This window comes from Solea senegalensis, linkage group LG21 (assembly GCF_019176455.1).
Source record: "Solea senegalensis isolate Sse05_10M linkage group LG21, IFAPA_SoseM_1, whole genome shotgun sequence".
In the NCBI taxonomy this organism is placed as follows: Eukaryota; Metazoa; Chordata; class Actinopteri; order Pleuronectiformes; family Soleidae; genus Solea; species Solea senegalensis.
In genome coordinates, this window is record NC_058040.1 from 609,433 (window position 1) to 635,765 (window position 26,333).

Here is a 26,333-nt window from a genome sequence, read left to right on the forward strand (position 1 = left end):
TTAACATCTTGATGCTAAGCTAACTAGCATGATATTAACTGTACAGAGATGAGACTGGTATTAATCCTCTTTGTCAGCAGTCAGTAATTCAACTTTCCTCAAGGATGTGAATCATATTCTTAACAATCACAACTATCCTCAAAAGATAATGAACCATTTTCCTAGAACAGTTCTGCCAACACAAATTGCGACTGCTGGCTGGAATTATTTTGGGAGAATTTCCAGAATACAATCTCCTTTTCTTCATTTATACAACATCTACACAATTTAATTTAAACTCAAACACATATTGTTTTTATATAGAGAGTTTTTTTGTCTGAAAATGGAATCAAAAGTGTAGGACAAGTCTTTTCCTGTAGATTACAATTGTGTATATAAGTAACACACAGTAAAGTCATCCAAAACAACTGATAAAGACAGGGATGAAATTTCAGTTTTTAAGATGTTTACATTGTTTTTGTTGCTTGACGATTTTCAGTTTGTGTGCATTTATACTTTAAGACCACTTTTATCACCAGACTTACTTTCATAAGAAATTCTGTATTTGGGAACTGTTTTATAAGTTCCTCTTGAATCTTGTATCAGAATCAATGGGCCTGAGAACCACAAACTGCTAACTATTAAGAGACAGATGGACACAATGTTGTTCTTGTTTTATATTTGTTGACAGCAGACTAAAAAACCATGGCAGTCTTCAGACATTATATAATATACTTACATCTGTAACTGCTAACTACCTCACAGACTTTTAGTTGTAGATTATTGCAGAGCTCAAGTATTTAAACTTGTAAGTGCCGCAGATATTTAAAAAGAAATGTTGGCTTAAGACAACTTTCACCAAATGGAGGACATTAAAACCTAATCTGTGCTAAATCTGTGATTGCTTCATCACTTCATTACTTTCTCAAAACTTCCCGGTGCTCTTTTGTGTTTCTATTGTCGACACTAACGGAGCAGGGACACACTGAAGCATTTGCGATATGAAACTATTTGTTACATGTTCATCTAAGAGTCAATGGTTATGTCTATAAGCGAGTATTCTGTACATACAAGAATACAATTAAACTTGTAGATTTGCAGTTGTTAACTACAATGACGGCGGGGGTTGGGGGGATCTTTGTAGGAGATGAAGGAACATGGTGATGACGCTGAGAGCTACTGCATGATTGCACTCCTTTGCAATAAAAATTGTTGAAACAAATAAAACAAATCTGCTGGTCAAGGTGATCTAAAAATATTAATCAGCTGTGGCGCTCAACTAGAACAGAGGCATTATTCTCAGTAAAAATAGAAACCAGTAAATGCATGTGACAGACACTGATACAGTTCCAGTATATAAACTGTGCAACTGTGTGACCGTATAAATGGGAGGATCACTCTCTTGGACACTTACACTCATCCTCTGGACCTCCCAGGTTCTTTCCATCACTGTCTCTCTTATCTCTATGTTATTTGGATCACTCTATCTCTCTCGATCTCTCTCTATCTCTCTCTCTCTGTCTGCACAACATAGTCATTTTTAGTATTTCTAATATATTTCCAAGCAGCCAGTGTTCCAATGATTTATCACAGTGTGGCAGTGAACCCAGCAGAGAGCCAGCCTTCTGAAATAAAATAACACACCGGTTTCATACTGGGAATAAACCCTGCAATGCTCATTTGCTAGGGAATATTGCACCTCTCAGAGCTGCTCACCCCCACATCCTGTTGTGTTTTTCTACAGTAATCAGAGTAATGTTGCCGGCATGGACACAACACCAAACAGGAATCAAATATTACAGTCAGGTAGAAGTCAAAGCAAATACTTAAAGTGAAGAACCAAAAAGTTATTTCAGCTGCACACACTGCAAAGGGATTTACGCTCATGAAAACAAAGACAGCACAAAGTGCCAACAGTTTTTTTGTTTTTTTGTTCTGCCTTGATATTAAATCAAACACATCTAACAAACCATTATTCAACAAAAACAATTATTTTGTGTTTTATTTATCACAAAACAATCTTGGTCAGGGCTGCAGTTCCATGATAAGAGTCAAACTGAGCAACACCAGTCACTGGACCACAATCAAACACAATGATGCCTAAGGACTGATTGTTATTCAGTGTAGAACAGTTTTCCAGTTTTCTGCAGTCGTGTTTACACAGTCTTTATCTAACTGTTTCATCAGAGATACAATCTCAAGACACAGAGGCTGAGGAAACTCCTGCTAGTCCAAATAATGTGGAGCTTAACTGTAACTCCAGCTTCAATTTGACTAAATATCAGTCACAAACAATCACAAGAGGCCATGAGTGATAATGTCAAACTGTCAGGGCTGTCGATGCATAAACACTTTATTACCTCTGACATGTATTTCACATCCAAATTATTCATAGAACTGGATTTAGTTTGCATTTTTGTAAGTTGTCACTTGTGTTCTGTATAAAGAAATGAGCTTTTAATCGATGAGATGGAAATCTCACTGATTAAAATAAATACAAACAAAATCCAAAGAGAGATTCAGAAGAAGTGAAGGTTCATTTGTGACAAATGAACATGAAACAGTAGTGTGAGAATAAGCCTACTTACATTTATTTAAAGTCCACTTAACATATTTTTCCAGGGCTTTCAATCACACCACACAACCTTTCTCATTGGCTAGTTTTTTGCTCAGTTGTTATTATGTGACCTGGGAATGGAACTTAGGTCACATGACAACTTATGTCTCCATTGGAGGAGGACAGTGACATTTAGTATAAAGACCCATAAAGAAATTGAGTCAGTGGATTTTGTTAGGCCTCCATTGTCTAGCAGCATTTGCAACTGTCCCTTATTTGTTGTGTTCCAAGTCATTGTTAATAAACTAAAACATCTTCAGTTAATTTTTCCACTACTTCTAATGTTGGCAGTCTGGCGACCACATGAAGAAATGGTTTATTACAGGACAACTTTGGTTTTAGTTTCATAGCTCTGGGCATTAGTTCTATCAGATACGATGACAGTTAAATCCTAAGATTTGGACAAAGTCAGGAACGTTGCAACAGGCAAGGCAGGCAGGCCGTTGCTTTGGGCCCCGAGCTGAGAGGGGGGGCCCCCAAGACCAGTTGATTACATAAGTCCACAGCAATGATAATCCTGTGAGAATCTCTATACCAAAGACTGCAATGCTACTAGTTTGCTATAAAGCTTTCTCAAGGTACAGTATGAACCATGAGAAGAGCTGGAGTCAATCCTGATATCGGACAGAAGGCAGGTTAAATGGACAGGTCAATTTTGAGTGTTCACTCAAACTAATCCTGATGCAAGCATGTTTTTGTACAGTGGGAGGAAGGTGAGAGAACTCATGCACACATCCAAACTCCATACAAAAAGGCACATGGTCGAACCCGGATCCAAACTGGTGACCTTCTTGCTGTGAGGCAACAATGCTAGCCACTGCTACCATCACTTAAAACAAGAAAGGCATCAGGTTTACACAATAAAGGTGTTAAAACCTGAAGATGTTTGGTATTTACATACAACTAATTCAGGGATATTCTAAATCTGTACACTATTTTCAAACAATTACATAATATTATTAACACAAAGCAGATTCCCTCTACAAGGCCTCTAAAGTCTCTCTGAGAGAATGACTTGAGCATGTGCTTGAATGAAAAGATCTGGGATATAATCTTGAGCAGAATTCATTCCTCTTCCATCAACTCCAGGCGCTGTATCATCCGGTTTAAACCCGTACATCAGACCCACTGGTCTAGTGTGAGACAGAGCAAAGTTTTTCCTGATTGTGACCCAACATGTCCTTGATGTAAATTTGAACCAGCCATTCTCTTTCACTGGCTTTGGTTTTACTCTGGGCTTGCTAATTTTTTGGGGACAAATTTTGCTAGACAATTTTGAAACTGGTGTTTGTCCCAAACTCTTGATGTCTCTGTTCGGCGTAATTCCAGAAAAATTTACACCTCTGCAAAGCCAGACTGTTGCTCTTACAACTCTCCCAGCTTGGTGATGCATTGGAATTTGGCCTCTGCTATTTTACCGTCAATGGCTGTGGGATGTTTTATGTAATGTTAAAATTGAAGAAAATCAGTTTAACACCAGACACAGGCATGATCTTTCTTTTTTTTTTTACAAGGCCTGGGACCCTTTTAAAAAATTTCCAAGAGACTAACTTTTCATAACTATTATGATAACTGAGTTATAGCTCAAGTTAATTTTTTTATTTAAAGAAATCTGCAAAATAGTGCAGAATTTTTTACAGCATTTTAAATCTGTGATCATTTAGTGGTTAGCAACCTTGCATTTGCAGCAAGAAGACCTGGGTTTGAGACCCGGTCAGAACAAGGGCCTTTCTGCATGGAGTTTGCATGTTCTACCCATGTGTGCGTGGGTTTTCTCCATTTTTTTTCCAGCTTCCAGCTTTGGGGATTAGGTAAATTGGACACTCTAAATTGACTGTAGGTGCGTTGTAACCCGCCTATTGCCCTATGTCAGCTGAGATTGGCACAGCACCCAACGTGACACTCATATGGAGGATAAAGCGGTAGAAAATGGATGGATGGATCGTTTGAGACTTACCTTACACTCTCCGTTGATGCAAATGTTCAACGAGTCAGCCAGACACCTTGTGCCATCGATGACCGCAGGAGAACGCTCCGTGTAGAAGTTGTAGCCCTCTGCCAGGCAGTTCAGAGCACAGGGTTTCACGCCACCTGCATACACGGAACATGCAGGAAACACACAACATAGCAAGAACCCTATTAGACTGTAAAGACTATCAAACACAAGTGTTATCCCGGGACTTGCAGTCAGCTCTGGAATCTCCTCTCTGCTTGTTAAAGATAATACTCATGTAGACCAAACATGGCAGTGTGATGTCACTACAACACCGACACCATCAGAGACAGCACCGGCTGACAACATCTATAAAACTGTTCTTAAATGACAACTACCAGCTGACAGAGCACTGCGAGTCAGTAGGTGATGGATTTAACAAAACAGACCCTTGTGATAAAAGAGATGCAACTTAAGCTCCTTCATCTCTGAAGGGAAGTAAAAGATGTGTTTACATGCTTCACACTCTTATCACTTTTTCTTTGAGCTGTTTGTCTTTTTAGTTGAGTGGATATTTTCCATGATCTACAGACATCAATGGGAGAATGTGGGGGGAGAGTGACACAAGGCCTGTACTCTTAAATTGCTGCCAAAAGCGGCGATAGTACAACTGTATACACACGCACCGGAGGCATCAACTGAAGGGTGTCTTCACTTTACAAGGAGCTGCATCAAGTGTTGCCAAACTGGATTGTGGGTCCGTTACTTTGCTTTGGTCAAGTTGAGAAATGTTCAGCTTTCCAAAACACGATATGCAAATATTCCAGCACAGACAATACCCAATCAAATCGCATTTATGTGTTCAACTCAAACACTACACTGTCAAAACTGAGCTCGTGGACAAGGATAAAGGCAGACACAGTGATTATCACTTCAGCAACATTAGCAACTCTTGGTACAAAGTTAGCCTTTACGGATGCTGCTCTGCTAACTTACTACTAACTAACTCCTCCAGTGACTAACAGATTATTATTTAAACCTACTCACACACCAAATGTCACATTTGTGTTGAGTCAAGCCAAGTAGTGCTAGAACTGTATAATGGAAACGCTCCATTTGTAAGATGTAAATTCAATGAATTAGCACCTACTGTACATGTGATAATTTCAACATGCCATAGTTTCAATTTTGTTTTCTTAAAGAGCAAAATATTAGGTGTTGACATAGGAGCAGCCAAAGTATTCATCATGTCTTAACCATATCAACAAAGTATTTGGCCTTTGACCTGCTTGCTTTCATGCTAAGATGCACAGTGTGAAGGATAAATGTTGAGTTAACTTAAATCAGCTTGTCAAGCCATGGATGTCCTGTGACTGGCAACACAAAGCTATTATAGCTAAGTATTGTAAGAGTCGTATAAGTTGTATAAAGTGCTTTAAAGTGGTCATCAAGCACAGAAAAGTGCTTTATAAATACAGACCATTCACATAAGGCCTACTGACGTCTCTACTAGCTAAGGAATGCTTCAAATTTAAATGGTTTGAGGTTTTAATGTAAATCAAAGGATTTACACACTGCAGACATGAACTCACCACCAGTGTAAGGCTTCCAATTGTAGTACTTCCCACGGAAAGGCATGTTGTCGAAATCAGCGCACTGCTTCTCTCGGAAGTCACGGGAACCTGCAGGGCAGGCCTGCAATACGAAAAAGAGTAAACACAAGTGAGACACACTGTACTCCATTTTGCATATCTTGGGACATTTGTGACTAGAAGCTAACTTTTAGAAAAACAACTACAATCCAAATACTTTTTTTTTATTTATTTATTTTTCTACTCACACTGAGAAATGATTTGCAGAGCTGATTAAATGAAAAACACATCTACTGTAATATATTAGATTAGTCTTTTTATATTGTATTCACCCATTGTCTTTTAACCATAACTGGATTATCATACAAAAGTTAATTTTTCTTTTTTCTTTCTGGAAATTGCCTGGAGGCCGTATCATTTGCTGTTATTGCCATTTACAAAAGTAAAAAGAGTTTATGTTGTTTGTTCCATCACACATTGAACATTACAGTAATGTTGCACAGCAAGAGGAATGCAGAAGTGGAAGCTGAAAATTATTTATTCTATTATCATATATACAATTAGTGTAATTCAAAACATAATGTGCTTAACAATGTTCAGAAAAAATGTGCCCTGTAAAATCTTTACATGAAGGCTAACATGCTGTTACCATTTAAGTAAGTGAATTAGCTGCTTGGACTTTTTCTTTACGCTGGAAAGTTTCTATTTGCATGGAAATAGTTGTTATTTACAAATGCATAAAAGATGTCACAAGATGTCACTTTGTATTTTCAGATGTTAAAGCAGACTTCTTCCTGGGTATTCCTAATTGAGAACAGTGTGTTTTGCGTTTGGAGAGATTGCTTTGTTTTCTTGTGTGGATTTATGATGGATAATGAAGCACGTCTTTGGCAGGGTAATTAGAAACATAAACTCAGTCAGAGGAGGTAGAGAAGTCCAGCACTGCAACACAGGCTGGTGCAGACCTGGTTCTGGCTCAGATTCTGGTTTCTGATTTATCTGGGCTGGGGCTGCACTCTGTGGATGTTGCTCCAATAAGAGGGTGTTAAAAAAAAAAGAGGTGGAAAGAAGCATTTTATTGGTGTGAAAAGGTCCTCAGAAACCCCAAAACACTCTCCCCCAGGACAAATAAAAGCTCTTGGGTCAAAGCTGTATTTCACATGCTGAAAGTGTTCCACACTGGAGGCTGAGCCACTTTCACTACCACTCAATGATTTGCCAAAATGGCAGCTTTAACATGCACATCAAACATGCAGAGGAGACAAAATAATACCATTACAAGAATGTGTTGAAATGACACCACAGAGCCAAATGATATTTATATGTGCTAACACGTGCTTTAGGGAAGAAGAGAAAGATCACATTGTATGTAAGTTACACTCCACTACCAGACCTCTTAGATCTCAACCACCTAAAACCCAAAGGCGATGATGCTTTAGCAGGAAGATGTTGCTTCGGAAGACCCTCGTCATCACTGCCACAACCACAGAATCAGTAAGCCTTGGTGTAACAATCACCAAATGTCTGTTTATGTGTCTAATATGATCTCTGTGAACGGTTGTATTTCAAAGTTCATTGTTTTATGAACTTTGCAGCACCATACTTTGAAAAGTGATTTGTGAAGAAAAGTTGATTAACTCACTAACTTACATACATCTGTGTTTCTCTCTCTCTCTCTCTTTCCTGGACAAGGTGTGGTCAGTGTGATGAAATAGTAGTTGGTCGGGGCCGTTGTTTGTTTTCCAAAGAAAACACTCAGTGCTTGCTTCTCAGCTATTATTTTTGAGACTTGCAGTTAAATGTCCACAAGGACCCTAACTATTTCAATTTTCACCTTCTGAAAAAATGGCCACCTAGAAATAGTTGAACAGAGATCTCATCTTGCAGCCATGTTACATATTTGTTTAAATCATTGCTCCAGATCTAAGGAAAAAAGAAAAAATGCTTTCCATGGAAACTCGACTCAAGAGAAATGTCACAAAAAAATATGAGTTTTCAAGTGACAAAGAGATGACTGGACCCAAAATCACAGCCTTGTGCTTTGCTATCATCATCTACCCTGCTTTCCAAGTCTCTGAGAGAACATGTTCTGCAGGAGAAACGTGAGGCAGCAGTGAAGAGGTTCAGCAGTCGTGCTGAGACAGGCCAGATCCATCCCAGGTCAGAATGCCTCAACACGCTCTACCTCAGTCCACATGCAAACCAGGGAAGAGCATTCATCAAGATGACACTTTGGCCACAAATCATTTCTACAAGAGCGCCGGTTTCGGAAAAGTGTTATAACCTGACTTTTCATTGCCCTGTATAGAAATCAAAATTGGATCAGATGGCACTGTAAAGTCTCATCCCTATGTTGGTACTTTACATACATGAAAATAATCCTTAGCTGCGGCCCCAGTGCCACCATAAAAAAATCGATTTAATCATTCAAAAAATATTGTCTTTTATTGTTTGAAAATACACTTGTTCTTTGCGCTTCCTCACTTTTTCTTTGCGCCACAGTTTTTGTTTGCGATTGACAGCTCAATGGACCGAGAAAGTCACAGGCTTGGAGTCACTGTCCGTCTGGAACAAAACAATAATAATTCTAAGTATCTAAGGTTTATAATCTGACAAACATAAGTTAATTACTTGGGGAACGAGTTCCAGACGGACAGCAACTCCAAGCCCGTGACAGTATCTCAAACAAAAACTACAGTGCAAAGAACAAGTGAGGGAGTGCAAAGAACAAATGTATTTTCAAACAATAAAATACAATATTTTTGAATGATTCAATTGATATTTTGCTTTTTAAAAAGTGTTGTCTGCTTCTTAAAAAGTGTTTTTTGCCTTGTGAAGTGTCACAAAAAGCGACACAAATCTAATTCCATACAAATCAAGAGCAAAGGCATATCAACATGTCATTCTGAACACTGCATTACAATACATTCATCTTTCTAAATACAATAATTCTAGATAGATAGATCTAGATAGATCAGTTTCGTCAGAAATAACTGCTTGTAACCTCCTCCAAAAACAACCGAATCTCTGCTCTGAGCTCAGAGATGTGCAACAACGCCTTTGCTCAGGAAAGCCATCTCGCCTTGCAGTGAAACGGCATGTGTGATGTATGATGAGCTTGCATCCCCTTAAAAAGTGTGGAGAACGGTCCCATTTTCAGGGCTTCATTCATCTCCAGCTTTATCCTCCATATGAGGGTTGCGGGGAGCTCCCCCACCAGTGGGGTGCGCCCTATGCTTTGAGAGGCGCAGCAGCTTTAAAGATCTCAGATCAGCTTTACAGATCTCAGAGTATACATCAGCATACCCCCATCACCAGTGAATATCAGACCCTAGGAGCTGTACACCATCGTCTAAATACAGAGCAGACAGATTAAAACAAAGAAATTAAGACACTCACGTCAATGTTACAGGATCTGTAGCGTTTCCTCTCTCCAAGGCAGTACTTTCCTCCCCCAGACGGACTGAGAGAAAGAGGAGAACTGAATGAGCAGGGAATTCAAAAGTGTAGCGACATCTTCAACACATCACATCAAACACCATAAATGCACAAATCACAAAACCTTCAAAGACATAATCTGAGTATATTAAGTAAGGCTTCAAAAAAAGAGGAAAAAAAAGCGAAGAAATCTCAGCCAAAAGTCTGTCTGCATTTGCTGCTTTGCTGAGCATCTGTGCCAGTGATTCATTCATGAAATCCAAGCCGTCCTAAGAGCTTTTAAGTGTGACATGACATTTAGATTTGGGAGTGTGTAACCTCAGAGCAATTCCCCACTCACTCCTTTTCCTTTATCCACTCTTCACTTCTCATCTACTACATCTCTTAATGGTTTTCTTTTCCTGCTCTTATCATCGCTTGCCTTCATCAGCCTCCCTGTCCTCCACGACTATTTCCACTTCACTGCATACAACTTGGAGACAATCTCTGTAATGAATGAGTTAAAGGCCGCTGTGACTCTCTTTCCTCTCCCGCCTTTCACTTTGCACTGATGTCTGAGCACTAGTGATCACTTTACACAGGTGTTCCGCATTATGCCCGTGCCTTCTCCTCTTCCCCGTCTTTCCTTCTGCACCCCCGCCACCCGCTTCTTGTAATCCCAGTTCCCTATGGTTCACCCTGGCTCTCTCTCTCTCTCTCTCTCTCTCTCTCTCGTGTCTTCCTATGATGTGTTTGACGTAATACCTAGCTTCCAAAGCAGAGGAATGCAAACACTGAAGATGGATATGAAGATCCCAGACGTCTAGCTGCCAGACAGCCATGCACTGAACAATGATTTGTCTGGTGAGCACACATCGGGAGGCCTTAGAAAGAAAAAATGATGCAGCAGGGGAGAGTGAGCTGTGTCATAAGTGATTGCATATGATCCACATCTGCACAAGGACAAGAGACTAGCAGTGCCAATCATACTTGGAGAGAAATCCTAAATGGTATATTCTGTAACTTTTAATCAAAGGATAGTTTGGGGTGTCACTGACTTGACATTCTGTTGTAGAGCTTGGCCCCAAATTTTCCCCATCGGGCTTTTTTCCCCTTTACTTAAATATTAGTTTTTCAGCTTTGGCAAAAAGATCCAGGAAAGTTAGGCTTTAAATCATCTCCTTTAAAGCATATGTGTGATATCACAGTATGTCTGTAAAGTTTCTAACATTATTTCCTATTTGGTTTTTGTCTCTGCCTGTCTGACAGGTCTCCTTTAGCTCTGTTTTGACCTAAACCACCTCCTTCAATGTTCACCAGCTAATATCTAACTGTGTCTGCTGATGCTGAGCAGTTAGAGCACCATGGTGTTTGAGATAATTCCCTCTACAAATTAGCTGCCCATTGAAGCCAAAAACAAATTGATGGGATCTTGAAACGCTGATGTAAAAAACTGTGTCCTGTCTGGTGCTTATGGATGCTGGCTCACTTGGTGCTTTCAAATGGTGCATGGTGTTAATGTTAATGCGTGTAAACACTGTCACTAAGCAACAAGGACGGTAGCTGGATGGACACTAGTAGAGCCCTCAAATATTCTCAAATGTTTCCTTAGACAAACAACACACAAACAAACAATTTCAAACTTAATTTCCAACAACCAAAAATAAAATATAGTGCTTTATCGGCCACCAAAAAATGACCTTCAGTGGACAATAACAATTTTGAATTCATAGCTTTCAGAAACATCTAACATGGGGAAGACGATCTCACTTGAAGGCACCAAATATCACACTGTCCTGACTCATATGGATTTACAGAGAATCACTGATGAGTAACACTTGTGCTTTACCTGCTGTGTCAAAATGTCCACTGTGAAATAAGAACTACGAATTGAGACACTTGTCTAATATTGAGATTGTTTGCACTACTGCACACCATAGATCAAAATAAGGCATTCTGTTTTAAATGTCTCATCAACATCAAAAACTGGTGAAAATCAAAAGTTAATATTTTAAGAAAATGTCATGATGTGGAAGTGTTGGCTTCACTGAACAGCTATTAAGGCTGTTCAAGGACGGAGACACCTTTAACCCCCTGTAGATGTTTCATACTCAGATCTCTCCTCCCACTCATGTACAACACACACACACACACACACACACAAACACACACCTGTGGGCAGGACCTGGATGTGTGTGTTCAGCTTGCTGTGGCTTACTTTGCCTACTTACGCTGGGCTGTCACAGTGCCTCATGGAGGAGGACACACCGCCCCCACAGGTCCTGCTGCACTCCCCCCACATGGACCAGGGCCCCCAGCCTCCATCCACACTCTGAGGCCAGGTACCGAACGCTACACACTCCCCCTGGTAGCACCACTGGCCGGGCAGGAGCAGAAACACAGACACACAGACACAGAGGGTTTGGTTATTGTGCAGAAGGGTTTGAATTGTTTCTTTATAACAAAAACATTTGGACACATTAAGGATGGTTTAATAGTCTTTAGTTAAAACAAGACTCATAATAGCATTATTACTAACAACACTGAATACTTAAATGTCTGTTTTATAGTTGTTAGCCCACTATAAATGTACATGTATCTTTATACCATGAAATGTAGACAACACAAAACCTGAAATACCACATTCTCTCTCCTCTTTAACTCACACAGTCAAAGAGTAATTTATGATTACACTATTATCTACAGTATAATTACATTTCAGCATTAGTCCTGTTATTGCTTCTCTCCTACCTATAATTTTCCATTTTGTTATTGCTGTCCTGGTTTCCACATTGTTTCACTTCATTGTTGAACACTTTATGACTCATGTCAGAGGCATTGTTATAGCAACAGGTTTTGTTATAAAATAAAGTGTTAATTAGTTTAATTTCTGCAAGAAAAATGAGAATATCGATAGAATGTTCACGTCCGTCTCATCACAATATGCTTGTGACATTACCGAGTCACTTTACTGACTTAATGACTCTTTATTATTACAATACTCAACATTTCAACATTTGACTGTTGTCAGGTCAGGTCAACTTGTGTTTGGCTTAAAAACTGGAAACTGGAAGTGGTAAAAGCCAACTGAGTCTGTGAAATGGTCAACAGCACAAAAAACACTGAAGATTTATTTGAATATTAAATTGTATTTGTTTAAATATATAACAAAAAATAAAGATTGATCCTATTGGGAGCCGTCACTTTTCTCTCAACTTGCAGTAGACAATTGTTATGCTGTGGTACTATCTCTACTCAAGTGAAAATAAATTATTTATAGAAATCCTCAAGTATATTTCTTTGACCTTTTTGAATTTTTACGACACCAAAGTTTAATTACCTGCTTTTTATACCGATGCATCCATGTTTTTACTGTTTTCGCTTGCTAGTGTACTGGCTTTCAGAAGTTCTGTAGATGAGGAATGGAAAGTCCTGTTCAGTGCGTCAGTGTTTTTAAAGCCTTGTGCTAAGCTGTCCTGAGATCCAGAGGGGATCAGGGACTGGACAGTTCATTGTCTCTCCAAGTGTGTCAGTGGGTTACAAACTCAGACTTGGACAGTCAAGGTGAGGGCCACACACTGGGCCACTGTATTTACTACTTACTCATTCACATCCTAAGATGCTATCCGACCAAGATTAGCTGCGAGGAGAGAGGACATGAGGGGCTCGGGAAAAGGACGGAGAGATCAGAACACAGAAGGCAGGAAGATAGAGTCCATTTGAAATGACTGCAAACATCCCTCCATTGGTCAGTTTCTGCCTCTCTCTCACCTCCCTCTGCTCCCTCCCCCATTCTCTGCCTCACTCTATTCCCTGCTCCTGTTGGAAGGGCCTCTCTCCATTACACGCTGGGTGAGAAATGGCTGACATCCATGTTCCTTTGAAGCTGCACCCGGCAGGTCCAGACAGGGTTCGCCACTGGCTCTCCTAAAGCTGCTCCAAAAGCTGTCCCAAAGCCCCCCAGGCTCAACCTGGGGGCCCCTGTGTTGTCCAGGACTCTGTCCATGGGCCTCGAGCCTCAAAGGCTCCACTGAGCTAATGGTAATCACGGGTGACAGCTCGTGACACTCACCCATTCTTCCCTTTTAGACCTCGGACCATCCAGTGACAATGGCTGCCATAATCCGTGTTAAAACTGTCTCCCCTAACCTGGCTGGCACCAACAGCAAGCCGATGACCTAATGCCTGACCTGCTTGTGTGTGTATGTGTGTGTGTGTGTGTGTTGCATCCACTGCATGAGTATACATTCACAGAACTCTGGTGCTGCACACAAAGAAGAGTATTGATCGGTTACTGCACCATATCAGCACTCCTTAAAGGGTCAGTCTACCCTATTCTTCTTTTGGCTTCTCCCTTTAAGGGTCGCCACAGCAGATCATCTGCCTCAATCTTATCCCATCCCTTGTGTCCTCTTCTCTCACACCAACTGTCTTCATGTCCTCCTTCACAACATCTATGATCCTTCTCTGTGGTCTTCCTGCCCAGCAGCTCCATCTCCAACATCCTTTGTCTGACATAACCACTATCCCTCCACTGCACGTGACCAAACCATGTCATCCTTGTCTCTCTTACTTTATTTCCAAACCATTGAACCTGAGCTGTCGCTTAAATATGCTCTTAATAATTTCTAATCCTGTCCATCCTGGTCACACCCAACAAAAATCTCAGCATCTTCAGCTCTGCCACCTCTGGCTCAACTTCCTGTCTTTAAGACAGTGCCTGCAGAGGCCTGTAGTTTAGGTCAGTCGACCAAAACTACAGACAAACACACAGTACCTCTGAAGGCATCACATCCCACTCTTAGTTTCAGTTTAATTTGGGCTTAAATCTAGATTTGGAGATTTCTGCTGAAAACTAAAACTAAACCACTGAGGAAATTCCAGTGTGTTAAAAAGATAAAACTTACAAAAAAAGAGTGTTAAATATCTCTCATTACATCATAAAATATAGTGACTGTGACTGTAATTTATTAACTTCTCCCTCATCCTTCTCCTTGTTTAACAAGGTCTGGTAACAGACCATTAATTTCACTGCTGATTAATCAAAGATTACTGATTTTTAACTAAATGATTTACCATTTTATCCATTAGAGGTAAATTTAGATCAAGGTGATATTTTTTAGCTGTCTTGTTTTGTTCGTGAAAATATAGCAGTTGGTGATTAGTGATTACAGATATAAGGCCAATAGTCCTCTTACAGCAAAACAAGTGTTTTGGGGAAAGATGAAAAATAAGGGAAAATCTTTTCCATTTGCTTATTTATTACTTAAATTCAGGTGAACTTTTAAATGTATGAGAGACTGTTGATGACTTACCCCTTTCTCGATGCTGCCAGTCTGGCACAGAGTCCCCTCTGCAGCTGGGATACTGTTTGTTACACAGCGGTTGCTTTTGCTAAGGCACCAGAGCTCTCTACACACTTCCTAGGAAAGAAGGCAAAAGCAAGTTGATCAGAATAAATCAATTCAGCAGACTGGTGGGTAGATAGCTGAATCAGGATAAGAGAGAATTATCAGTAGCCTTGGGTATCGTTTTACATTTCGGTGTTTTTTCCTTCTCCAATTTAACAAAAACAACACTGCAAACAACATTGAAATTCATCCGCACAACTGCAGATCAAACCAGAGGATGAGAGGAGTCAATGAGGTTGAGGTTTGAGGCTGAAAGGCATCGAGGTTTAAGAGCCCATATGCTTTGGATCACGGTGCATCTTGAGCAATATGCCAAGGGTCACTGTGTGCTCTTAATGTTCTCCTATGAGAAATGAAGAGTCAGCTGGATCAACAGCATGACTAACGTTTGCTCACGTTCACCTCAGGACCACACGAGACCGTGACATCAGTTCAAGAAATCACATCTCCCCTTCTTAGGGGAAATCAAGAGTGAGCAATAGGCCTCCCAAGTTTGAGATAAAGACAACTCATAGGCCAAACAAATATCTTAAGTATTACTGAGTGGTCTGAATAAACATCATATCTGCCTGCCTCACTCCCCAGTCTAGGACATCAGGAGAATCCATTTAGATTACTAAAGGAATGGAGAGTGTGTGTGACAGAAATGGAAACAGTAAGAGAGATAGTTGGAAGACAGCACTAAGTTGCCCCCAAATAAATAAAACCATAAAGGGAACACATGTTACAAGGGAAGCTCTGCACAATCTTGCATTAGATTTCCCATTAAACCACTTCAAAGGCTTTTACAGGACAATTGTGTGCAGCAGAAGAGCTGGTCCATGAAAGAGAGTTATGATCCCAAGCATAGATTCTGACCTGTGGGGTCAGTAAATAAATCCCTGGGCTTATCCAGATTAAATAAGGCAGCAAACTGCCACTCACTGGTTGCAGTGACTCCCCTCTGCCAGCTGGTTTCAATAACTTGACCCGCTGCTCCATTCACTATGCTAAAAGGTCAGTGGGTGGGGCTTTAACCAACATGGATGAGAGTCTAATTGATTTACGCAAAGCAAGAACAAGCCAGCGATAAAAAGGCCAGGGGCAGTCAGTCTAATATAGCCATCAAAGCTTATTTATTTTTCATACTGTCAGCTCTCAGTGTTGCTCAGGTTTAACCAAAGGCTTATAGTCAAAACAAGGAACTAAAAACAAATTACTGCCATAAATTACACTAATTAGTTCTCTTGATGTCTGTGTTACTCTTCCCACCTCTAACACAGTCTTGTGATTCAAAGACTGTGATGCTCCTGTGATTCAAGGACCTTCAAAGTCTCTGGATTTATTAGAATCCCTGAAGGCATCATGGGCCATATCCAGATAAATATTGCTCCTATATTGCTACACATACATTTCATTAATACAACACAGTATCTTTGCAAGTTTGATTGAAGTGCAGTATATTTGTGTATACATACTGTATATTGATATTTCCTTTGTAATTCTACTACCTCTCAGCATGATTAGCTTCTGTTCTGTTCACTGCATTTTGTATTAAACATTACTTTTAAAAGCACCATAACCTTATGGGACGAAAACATTTGCACTGTAGCCTAACGGCCTGTACATACTTCTTTTTCTTGAGGTGGCAAGAACAAGAACAAAGTTAGGACGTTTCGTACTTCACGAGGGAATGCCAACATTTCCGCATTAAATTAAAATTTCCGGCCAATCACACAATAGCTGTCGGACACCACACAAGTAAAGTTCTGCCCAGGCGACGGGTCAAGAAACGTGAACTGGGAGAGAGAACAAATTTCTCTCTTTTTGCGAGTACGTGCAGGTCTTTAGTAAAAACTTAATGCTTCTGCTAAGAAACAGTCTATAACAATTCCTTTGGGTAATGTTACAGTTAGTCTACATGTAAAAATGCCCTCAGCTACATCATTGTATTTAATGGCTTTTATCACGGATATTTAAAAGTCTCTGTGGTTATGAGCTAAGATGCTAACCTCCGCAAGCTAGCTCATTATGTTTATTGGTTTGTTAAGTTTCCTTGTGGATTTTTTGGGTTTTGTTTGGAGATGGTTGGCTATTACCTTGGTTGATTAATTTGTCCTTGTGCAACTTGCTTTTCTTCCTGTTTTACTTTGTAGTTTTTCTTCCTTGCGTGTCTTCTGGATGTTCTCTCCTCCCTTTAAAGTTTCACCTGATGAGTTGATTGCCTGATTAGCCGCACCTGTGCCTCACATGTTTTTCTTTTGCTGTTGAACTATAACAAAAAGAACTCCTGAGGAAATGATTCTCTTTGGAGTAATACAAACTTCAACGTAGAAAAAGTGAGGGACTAACTGACAGACATTGTGTCCTCACACTGTCTGTCAGTTAGTTAGTCCCTCACACTGTACACAGTACACAGTACACATCTAATGAATTGAGATGTTATATGGGTTTGTTAGTCTGCAATTAAAATTCACTGTGAAATCTAAGCCTGTCTTAGTTCATGAGAATGGTCTAATTCTCATATTGGAAAAAGCATCACAGCGGCCCCCAAAGCCATAATTATTCAGCATTATGAATGATTTGAGAAAAGTCTGTATACAACATTTTTTTTATCATATTTATAACCCACTATAATAATAATCTCTGCATTGCTGTTCATAAACCAGCTGAACGGAACGCGCCAGGTCACATGCGGTGGTAAATTTTCCTCTCTGTCCTTAAGATGAATTAACATGATGTAGAGCAGTGTCCAGAATTCTTGTTTGTTGTTGTTTAAACACTTACAAATCATTTTGTTATCTTCCAGTCTTAAGCTGAAGCAGCGGTTGTTCTACATGAGAAATATTAGAACTACATTGTGACATATTTATAGATAGATTATAGATAAAACTTTTGATTTACACTGGTGTAAGTTCTCTGCCTTTCCCATCACCGTTCCTCTCTACGCTTCGCAGCACAAACGTTTAGAAAACAGACAAAATACACATCTTCATGTGGAAAAGTTCAATAGGTAATGGTCGAGTGTTAGCGTCAGAGACCAGACTCTTCATTTCTGTAAACCGTTTATCCATTTCTCTGGTCATGCCTGTCCTGTCCATGCGGCTGCAGAGGGCATCTCTTTCACAGATGGCTGTGTAAAATAGATCTGATTGTCAGATGAAAACCTCCAATCTAGCCCCGCTGAATCATTGCTGGAACCCAATCTGCTCATAAATCTCATAAATGTGTCTTTCATGCTGATCTGAAACCACAATTATGAGCTTAGGAGCCAAAATAACAGGGCTTGATTTGAGGCCTGTTATAATCTGCTGTCAGACATTTCTTTCAGTGACATGAAATAACCATGTGATCTCAGTCTAATCTGTATTTCTCCCCCACTTCCTTTGTTCCCTAATGTGCCCAAATATTTATGTAACGCAAGACAACATCACATTATTGTTTATTAAACTTTTGATTCTTTCATTTTACCGTGAGGTTGCTAGACATCTGTCGCTGCCTGTGTCACGTCATCAGGTTTTCTCATTATGTTGGCAAGAGGGTGATTAATTTTCATTTGAGGTTAAAAATAATGATAATAATAATAATATAATAAAAAGTTGAAAGGAAAACAGGACAATGAGTGTGAAAAGACACCTGTAAATCAGCTCTAACTGTCAAACAGTAATGAAACAATTATCTTCTTCATGTTTTACCTCTCTTTGATCTCTACTCGGAAACATAAAGTGTTATTATTTCCTTATTACCCGCAGGGGACTGAACATCACACACAAGTTAATCCAACTTACAGTTTTAAAAACAACCAATCGTTGCTTTCAAACCTTGTATCCTAAGGGGTGCAGCCATTTATCAATTAGAAATCATCAACCACTGTACTTTGTAATTGGGATTTTTGTGACTTTCTGCTTTGTGTAAACGGGAGTATTTACTTGTTTTATCTATTTGATGACTTTTAATTTGTGAAAAAAATTTTTTTTAATTCACAGTTTTCTGACAAGCAACTAATCATTAATCAAGAAAATAACAGTCAGATTGATCAATAATGAAAATAATTGTCATTTACAGCAACCCCTTATACCTTTGCTGATATCATAAATCATGATGTCCACTTGTCCACTCACTGTCCACTTTTAAAAAACATTTTTACTCTTTGGCTTTTGACCCAGTATGAGACGTTGACTTTATCTTTTTTTATAGCTTTATTGTGTGACTTGTTTATCTGTGATGTTTTTATACTTTCTACAGTATTTTATTGTTTTATATTATGCTGTTATATTAGGTCTTATGTTTTTATATTTTATTTGTTTTAGTTATCTCTATGTTGGATTGGATTGGAAGTGCAGTTATGATAGCAGAGGGAACAAAGGACAATTTATATTCATTGGTGCGAGATATGAACCGGCACACTAATATAATGCTTTTGCAGTATTTTTGCATCATGCCATATGGGTCTAACAAACACTCATATGTTTCTGTATATTACTTGAATACAAAAATGTTTGTAGTCAGATTAAATATTCATAGCAACCAGGTACCACATGATTTGTATGTGAGCCTCTAAGACGTTTAAGTTTTGTCTGACTGTTAAAGGTTCAGGTGGGAAAAAAACAGTAGGAAAATATATGCTTTTATGATCTTTATTTAAAAACTGAATGAAATGAATATATTACGGTCAAGGTGAATGTAAAACCAGTCTGGAGTGTCCCTGATAAATAATTAGAAAGAAAAAAAAAAAGCAATAACAGGCCTGACTGGGTCATATTGCATTTAAAAAACAGATGTGCCTGCACGGAGAGCATGTCCAGATGAAAATGAAGTTGGTTTGATGAAAAAAGAAAGCCATTAACAATAATTTGACAAGCTATTTTAGCCATGTGGTATGCACTTTAGAGACGCTGATTTTAACTGTTTCCCATTCACAGTGAGGTGCTTCATCCTGCACAGTTTTAATGACAACACTGATGAAGATGAAGATGTCAAACTACTGAACTTTGGCCTCCATATAGGCAAGAACAAAATTATATTTATAAATTATATAGGCAGTGTCAGTATATCTGATTATTTTCATATAACGTGTGTATATAGATATATATATATATATATATACATGGGCCGACGGTAGCTTAGTGGTAGAGCCAGTCGTCTTTCAACTGGAAGGTCGTGGGTAAGATTCAATAGTCTACATGCCAATGTGTCCTTGGGTCCTGTGGTAGAATAAAAGTGCTCTATAAATGCAGACCATATAAAAACATCAGGTAAGCCTCCATTTGAGGACTGCTTTGTCCATTCAGGCTGCAGTCGAAAGCTCAGAAAACCATACTTTTAATTTGAAAATTAAATGAGAGGCTGATTAAGCCTTTCAGCTCTACACGACTCTCTTTGTGTTTCTCAGGATAGCATCATTTTAATCTTGTGTCAAAATTCCCATGCTGGAAACAGGAAGTGATTCATTTTATGTAAAACACAGAGGGAGGCAACAGCAACATTGCGCAAGTAAATCGAGACCGCTGCAAACAGGTCGACTGGAAACACAAAGAAGGGCCCTCTGAAAGTTTCAGATGTAAATTCTAATGGTCAAAAAATGCAGTCATTCAGTATTTTGTATGTTGTTTCATCCCAGAATGCTGCAGTACTTTTGGGAGTGTTGAGTAAAAGCGAGTAGAAGTAGGTAGTATACTGAACCTCTGCCAATAAATCCTCTTATATGTTGGACCTTAAATGGTGTGTGTTACCTTTAGATTTGCTAGATCTAGTCCAGTGTGGGTCTTATGTCTTCACTGTAATAAGCTGCACCACTTTAAACACAGTGTAAAACAGGACTCACTCTGGATCAGTGAGAGGAGAAGATGTGAGCGGTGTGGCGAGGTGGTGTGCAGCAGCGTGGTTTCTTACCCCATACTTGCACTGGCGTGATGAGGCCCCGTACTGGAAGCGACACTGCTCGTCTGCGTCGTACACCTGCCCCGGGGCCACTGTTGGGTACAGGAAGTCTCGTTTCAGAGGTTCATTGTCCAGACACGTCCCCCGACCTGAGCTGTCAAAAAAACAAACCTACAATAGGATTGTTTCTTACACAAAGGAGCCATTCTGTATGATTCAAACACCCCACCTCCTCTTTCTCTCTCTCTCTCTATTAGAACTTGGCTGGTGTTGTTTAATTTTACCACTAAACCACCACTGTAGGAAGAAGCTTGTCAAAGATAAAAAACGACATATAATTAATGTTGATATTACACATCAACACCTCCTAATCAAAAAGGAGTGCTGAGGCACAAGCGGAGACATATTCCTGGAGGCGGGGGGGGGGAGGGCAGGCTGTCGGCTGATCTGCCCGTCTTACAAAACATAAAACTTTCCCTGATTGTATGGTTATGTGCTCCACTGTTCACTGTGTCACTTGTTCTACTGGATCCACGACCGAGCCAATAAAACGACAGAGCAGCAGAGAGGAAGAGAAGAATCTGGAGTGAGCCACGGGTCATATGTCCAGGCCTAGGATTATGTTTAGTCTGTTTTGTCAGATAGAAATATGTGCACTCAAGAGGAACTCTCAGAAGACACATACACTAACACACACACAGTCACAGCAAAAAAAAAAAAAAGAAAAGAAGGAAAAATCAGTCTTGTGTCTTTTCTCCGCATGTCTGTTTATTTGGGTTCAGATACTGAGACTGTTAAACAGTTTGCGTCGCTGTATGAATGCTACTCTGCTCACGCATTCAAACTCTCTGTATTCTTTTGACCTTGTAACCTTTTTTCACGTAAGAGACAAAAAAAATGATACAAAAGATAAAGTGCTGATAAACAAACACAGATGTGTTTCGTTTTTTGTTTTTTTCTCATTCCTGCCTCCTCTACTTCTTCTCCTCGAGTCAGAGGATTCACTCAAGGCAGAAATATTACTACAACTATTTACTACAACACACCGCAGTGCTATTTTCCAGCTGTGGCAGCTGCAACATGCAGGAGACTCCTTCCCATCCCTCAACAGGAAAAGTGGGCCTGGTGACAACAATAATGTAGAGCTAGGCTTGGTGATTGAGCGCAGAGAAACTTAGGGCCAGAAGACTTGAAAGGAGAAGACGGAGGACTGAAACTAACATCCCATGTATTCCCACTGGTCAAAATATCACTTAAATTGAGGGTTTATTTTGATTTTTGACCAAGTCATGCTGCATTTTAATGGGGTCAGCTCTGGTCAGCAGACTAAGGTGAACATGCTAATTTCTTCTTCGTCCGCTTCATTTTAGGCAGCGGTGCACATCCTGCATTCATTATCCCGTTATGACCGTTACCACCTGTAGATGTTTTGAGTGAACCTTACATTTGACAACATGGGACGGCGTTCAATTTTTTAAAATTCATCTTAAAAATCCATCTTCAGCTTTTAAATAAATATGCTGATCCCTCAACATGGAGTAAGTCGATTTTGAAGCATCGGGAGGATCGTTTTTGGTCGAGGTGGCTGCCTCAAATGGCGTGTTTCTACTAGTGCTATGCGACTCGACTCTCCTCGCCTTGGCACAGTACGGTTATTTTGCATTTCCATTAGCAATAGTACCAGGTATTATTTTTAGTACCTGCTCCGGTGAGGTTCCAAGTGACTATGTGCGATGTTGCCAGACTGCCGGCCACTGATTGGTCAGAGTGCCGTCACAGGAAGAGACATGAGCAAGACGTCCGACACAAGAATCAAGCCGAACAATGCCGAACTGTCGATCAGTTAAAAAGACTTAAAAATCCTAAAACCGTGGGTTAATCTCCAAAAATGACCAGGAAAATGTCTAAAATCTCAATATTCAACAGAGGAGTCTGATGTATTTAGCGACAGCACGAATGATCGCAAACCGCATGAGAGCCGCATCACAAACGCTGCGGCTGTATTTCAGTCCAGTGACTGCGTTAATTAACTGTTTCTAATGATTCACTTACACTGAAAACAACTGCTCTACAAGTCACTAGTCACTCATTTGTGTGTGTCGTGTGTAAAACGATGGCACGGCAGTTTCAGGCAGCCGTGCAGTGATGATTCCGCCCACGTTGAGGAGGTACTATATTGTAATGGCAAAACAACCTAAACTGTGCCGAGGCGAGTCGAGCTGGGACCATAGGTGGAAAAGGGGCTTAATTAGTTAGCGAGCCCATTTTTTTTAGAAGCTGCACCTGTATCATAATTGGTTTTGTCCCTGACCCTCTATTGGTCGTATGCTGTGCTTTTAGTTATTTGTTGGTGACAGTTGTATTTGTCTGATTTGTATTATTATTATTATTATTATTATTATTAGCAACTTAAAAGTGTTCATCGCCATTGAGTTTGAACTGGGGACCAAAATAATCATCACTGAGCTCCATTGTGTCGTTCTTTACTTCTTCCTGCTGTTTTGTTTCTGCCGCATTTGTGATGTCACAAAACATCACAGAGCAGAACAACCACTGTTAATGAGAACGGTGTTAATCACCTTTTTTCTACAATGCTGTGTGTAAAAGGTTTAAGAGAACATCAAAGACCCTGGCCTGGTCGCTTACATTTAGCAATATTTAGCCATGCGTACTTCTTCCCGAATGTCTCCACATTTTTTTGGTTACGTCTACTGATGTTTCATTTGCACAATGTTTTGCATTATCTGAATTAAACTTCCCAGTTTGTATTTGTATTTGAAGGCCTGGCATTAACCCAAGTGGACAGCATTAGGTACGATTGTTCTACTTATTTGTTCACTATTTGTTGTCCTTAAGTGTTTCTCTTTTTAAGTACAGTTAAGTACAAAGAAAAATCAAAAAAAACATTGTCAAATTCCTTAATATACATTATCACACATAATTATAACACAATATTTGGAGTAAGGACATTTCGGGAAAGTGAGGACATTTTGGCTGGTCCTCACATCTTTAAAGGGCTTTCTCAGGGTTAAGTGGTTTTAAGGTTAGGGTTAGAATTGTTATGTCTATGAGGGTCCTCACTTTGAATGCTCAAGTGTCAGGAGAGAGAGAGAAAAGGAAAAGTAAGCGGGGGCTGAGTAAATCAAATGAACCACAGTATGTGTACAGCCATAACATAAAATACGATTTTGACTTAACTTTAATTTTAAAAAAGAAATAAAGTGTGGATCAGTCTTGATATTCTCGTGGTGGCTAAAATAAATCAAAGTGAGGGTCCTGAGAAAAGTGGTGTAGTGGTTATTCAAGTATCCTGGGGACACGTTTTGTTCACACATGTAACAGAATGTGACCACATGTAGCCCCAAACCTCGTCCAGATGTGGTTTTTGTGATCCGAGGATGCATTCAAGACACACTGGGTGCATTCAGACCTGTACTTAGAGCCGTCCACTTTAGGGCTGAACAATAAATCCAGATTTTATCGAAACCACAACACAGACAGCCTACTGTGATTTTCAAACCGCAGAAGGCGCAATATTTGTTAAAGCCAAAATGTATGTGTCAAATGATCATTTTAGATGAATTATTGTTTTGATCTATACACATCTAACCCTACATACTGAAGAGAACATCTTTGTTTCTCACAAAATCACACAGTCAGCATTTTAAATGTGTTTTTCAAATGAAAATGAGAATAATGATGTAAAAATAAACCATTCCGCAATCGCAATTCCTGTCAAAATGACTGCAATTTACTTCATATTTATTCAAAATTGTTTAGCCCTATAGTCCACATGTGATCAGATTACTCAGGATGGAGCCACAAAGCCACAAACCCATATATCATCAACTTTTTTGTTTTTGAATTGCCAATGAGAAAGACTACACTACCCACAATTCTCAGGTGTTATAGCATGGTCTCCAACAATCGCAAATGTCACGTGGGCTACGATCGGATCATTCGTCCGTATGTTTACCAGAGAAGTCGTCATTCCTCTGTCTTTTTATGGAGTTTTGTGGTTTAATTTTAATGGGTAAGTGATGTTTACATGACACTGTCAAGAGGTCTCTATCAAATATGCACATATAAACGTCTCAACTACCTATAAAAATGCTTATTCTAAAGGGAAAAAACATATGATTTTTATTTTAAAGCTTTAAAGACATGGTTACATGTGATGTCTCATGACTGAGGACACATTAACACTGTACAGGGGGAACTTTTAATTATAACAAATGTCCATAATAAAGAAAATCAAACATTATCTTTCCAAAATTCAACTTTTTCTAAAAAAGTGCATTTTGAGTTGAACTTACCACACCATGTACCACACCAAGAAGCACAAACCTTCTCTCCTTCTCTTTTCACCTCTCATCATCTCTTTCACTTGTCTCCCTTCCTCTCTCCGTCCACTGATCTCACTGACTGAATGGAATAATCCTGTTTCTTGGCTCTTGTTCCTCAGCGGACCCTCTCCTCATCACAGAGCGAGGCTCTGAGGCCCGTGTGCACTGAGAGTCTCACTATTTATTGGTTTGGAGAGAGACAAAATAGTCAACGTTTAAACAGAGAGGCTTATTTGACGTTGTCGCACAGGCTTCCTGTCTGGCAGATGCAGCCAAATTCATTATGCTGAGCGGACATATCCTTTAATAGGCGGGAACGCCGGCAGCCCTCGAACTCTGATCCACAGGTCATCCATGTTTAAACATAACTATCTCGACTGGATCCAGCCAGCAGTGAAACAGCAGCGTGATTAAATCAGACTGACCCAACAGTTATCATAAGGCCCAAATCTAATATGAACTTCAATAAAGCTTGTGCTCTCAGGGAGTTTAATAGACCCAAACCGCTTTGGCTTTTAACATTTATAGCAAACTGGCATGCAGACCTGAGAGACTAAACTGCGTCTGAACTGTGAGTGCATTCATAAACCATTCCTAAAAAACCCAAACAAAGCTGCACATATTGCCCGAGCAAGACAGCGAATCTAGGCCAACACCGCAGCCAAAGTTGTTTACTTGGCAAGAAGAAGCATGTACGACATCCAAAACCCTGATTGAGGGAGAGAAAGGGAGGATAATTGGAGTTTACAGACAGAACCCTTTTGTAAGACACATAAAAGCTAAAGGCAATAAAACCCTAAATGAAAAGACAAAGCTTGAGCAACAGAGTGATACAAATGGAGGTATAACGAGCTAAGCAAGGGGTGATTCAGCTTTGTGTCTCTTTTGTAGCCTCGGTCGTCCTCAGACACTCCAGCCAGAAATGGACAGGAACCCGGTGGAGCAGCAGAGAAGTGGTTCTTTGTGTCCCGGCTGGAAACTGGCATATACTGCATTACTGTCATCTCTGTCACAAGTGCTGCTCACTAACCCTGCTTTAACAGCTTTCAGCCGGAAACATCATCTGACAGCCACAGACGCTATTATCCGCTTTCTTGGAGGGCCTTGCCTACTAAACGCGAGCGCGCACACACGCACACACAGAAAGAGAGACACACCGCAGACTTGCAACACATCCAA

At 39.8% G+C, this 26,333-nt stretch overlaps 1 protein-coding gene across 3 annotated transcripts in view; it reads right to left on the bottom strand.

Annotated features, from left to right (window-relative positions):
• Window positions 1–26,333, bottom strand: part of adamts6 (ADAM metallopeptidase with thrombospondin type 1 motif, 6) — a 71,801-nt gene that overhangs the window by 20,729 nt on the left and 24,739 nt on the right. For 2 of the 3 annotated variants that reach the window (XM_044012162.1, XM_044012164.1), the window contains 6 exons: window positions 20,821–20,962; window positions 14,854–14,961; window positions 11,770–11,915; window positions 9,521–9,584; window positions 6,122–6,224; window positions 4,554–4,687 (listed from right to left, as the gene is read on the bottom strand). In XM_044012162.1, the coding sequence (XP_043868097.1) occupies window positions 4,554–4,687; window positions 6,122–6,224; window positions 9,521–9,584; window positions 11,770–11,915; window positions 14,854–14,961; window positions 20,821–20,962 (697 nt within the window). The remainder of the gene's footprint in view (window positions 1–4,553; window positions 4,688–6,121; window positions 6,225–9,520; window positions 9,585–11,769; window positions 11,916–14,853; window positions 14,962–20,820; window positions 20,963–26,333) is intronic. The other variant, XM_044012163.1, reaches the window with a different exon arrangement.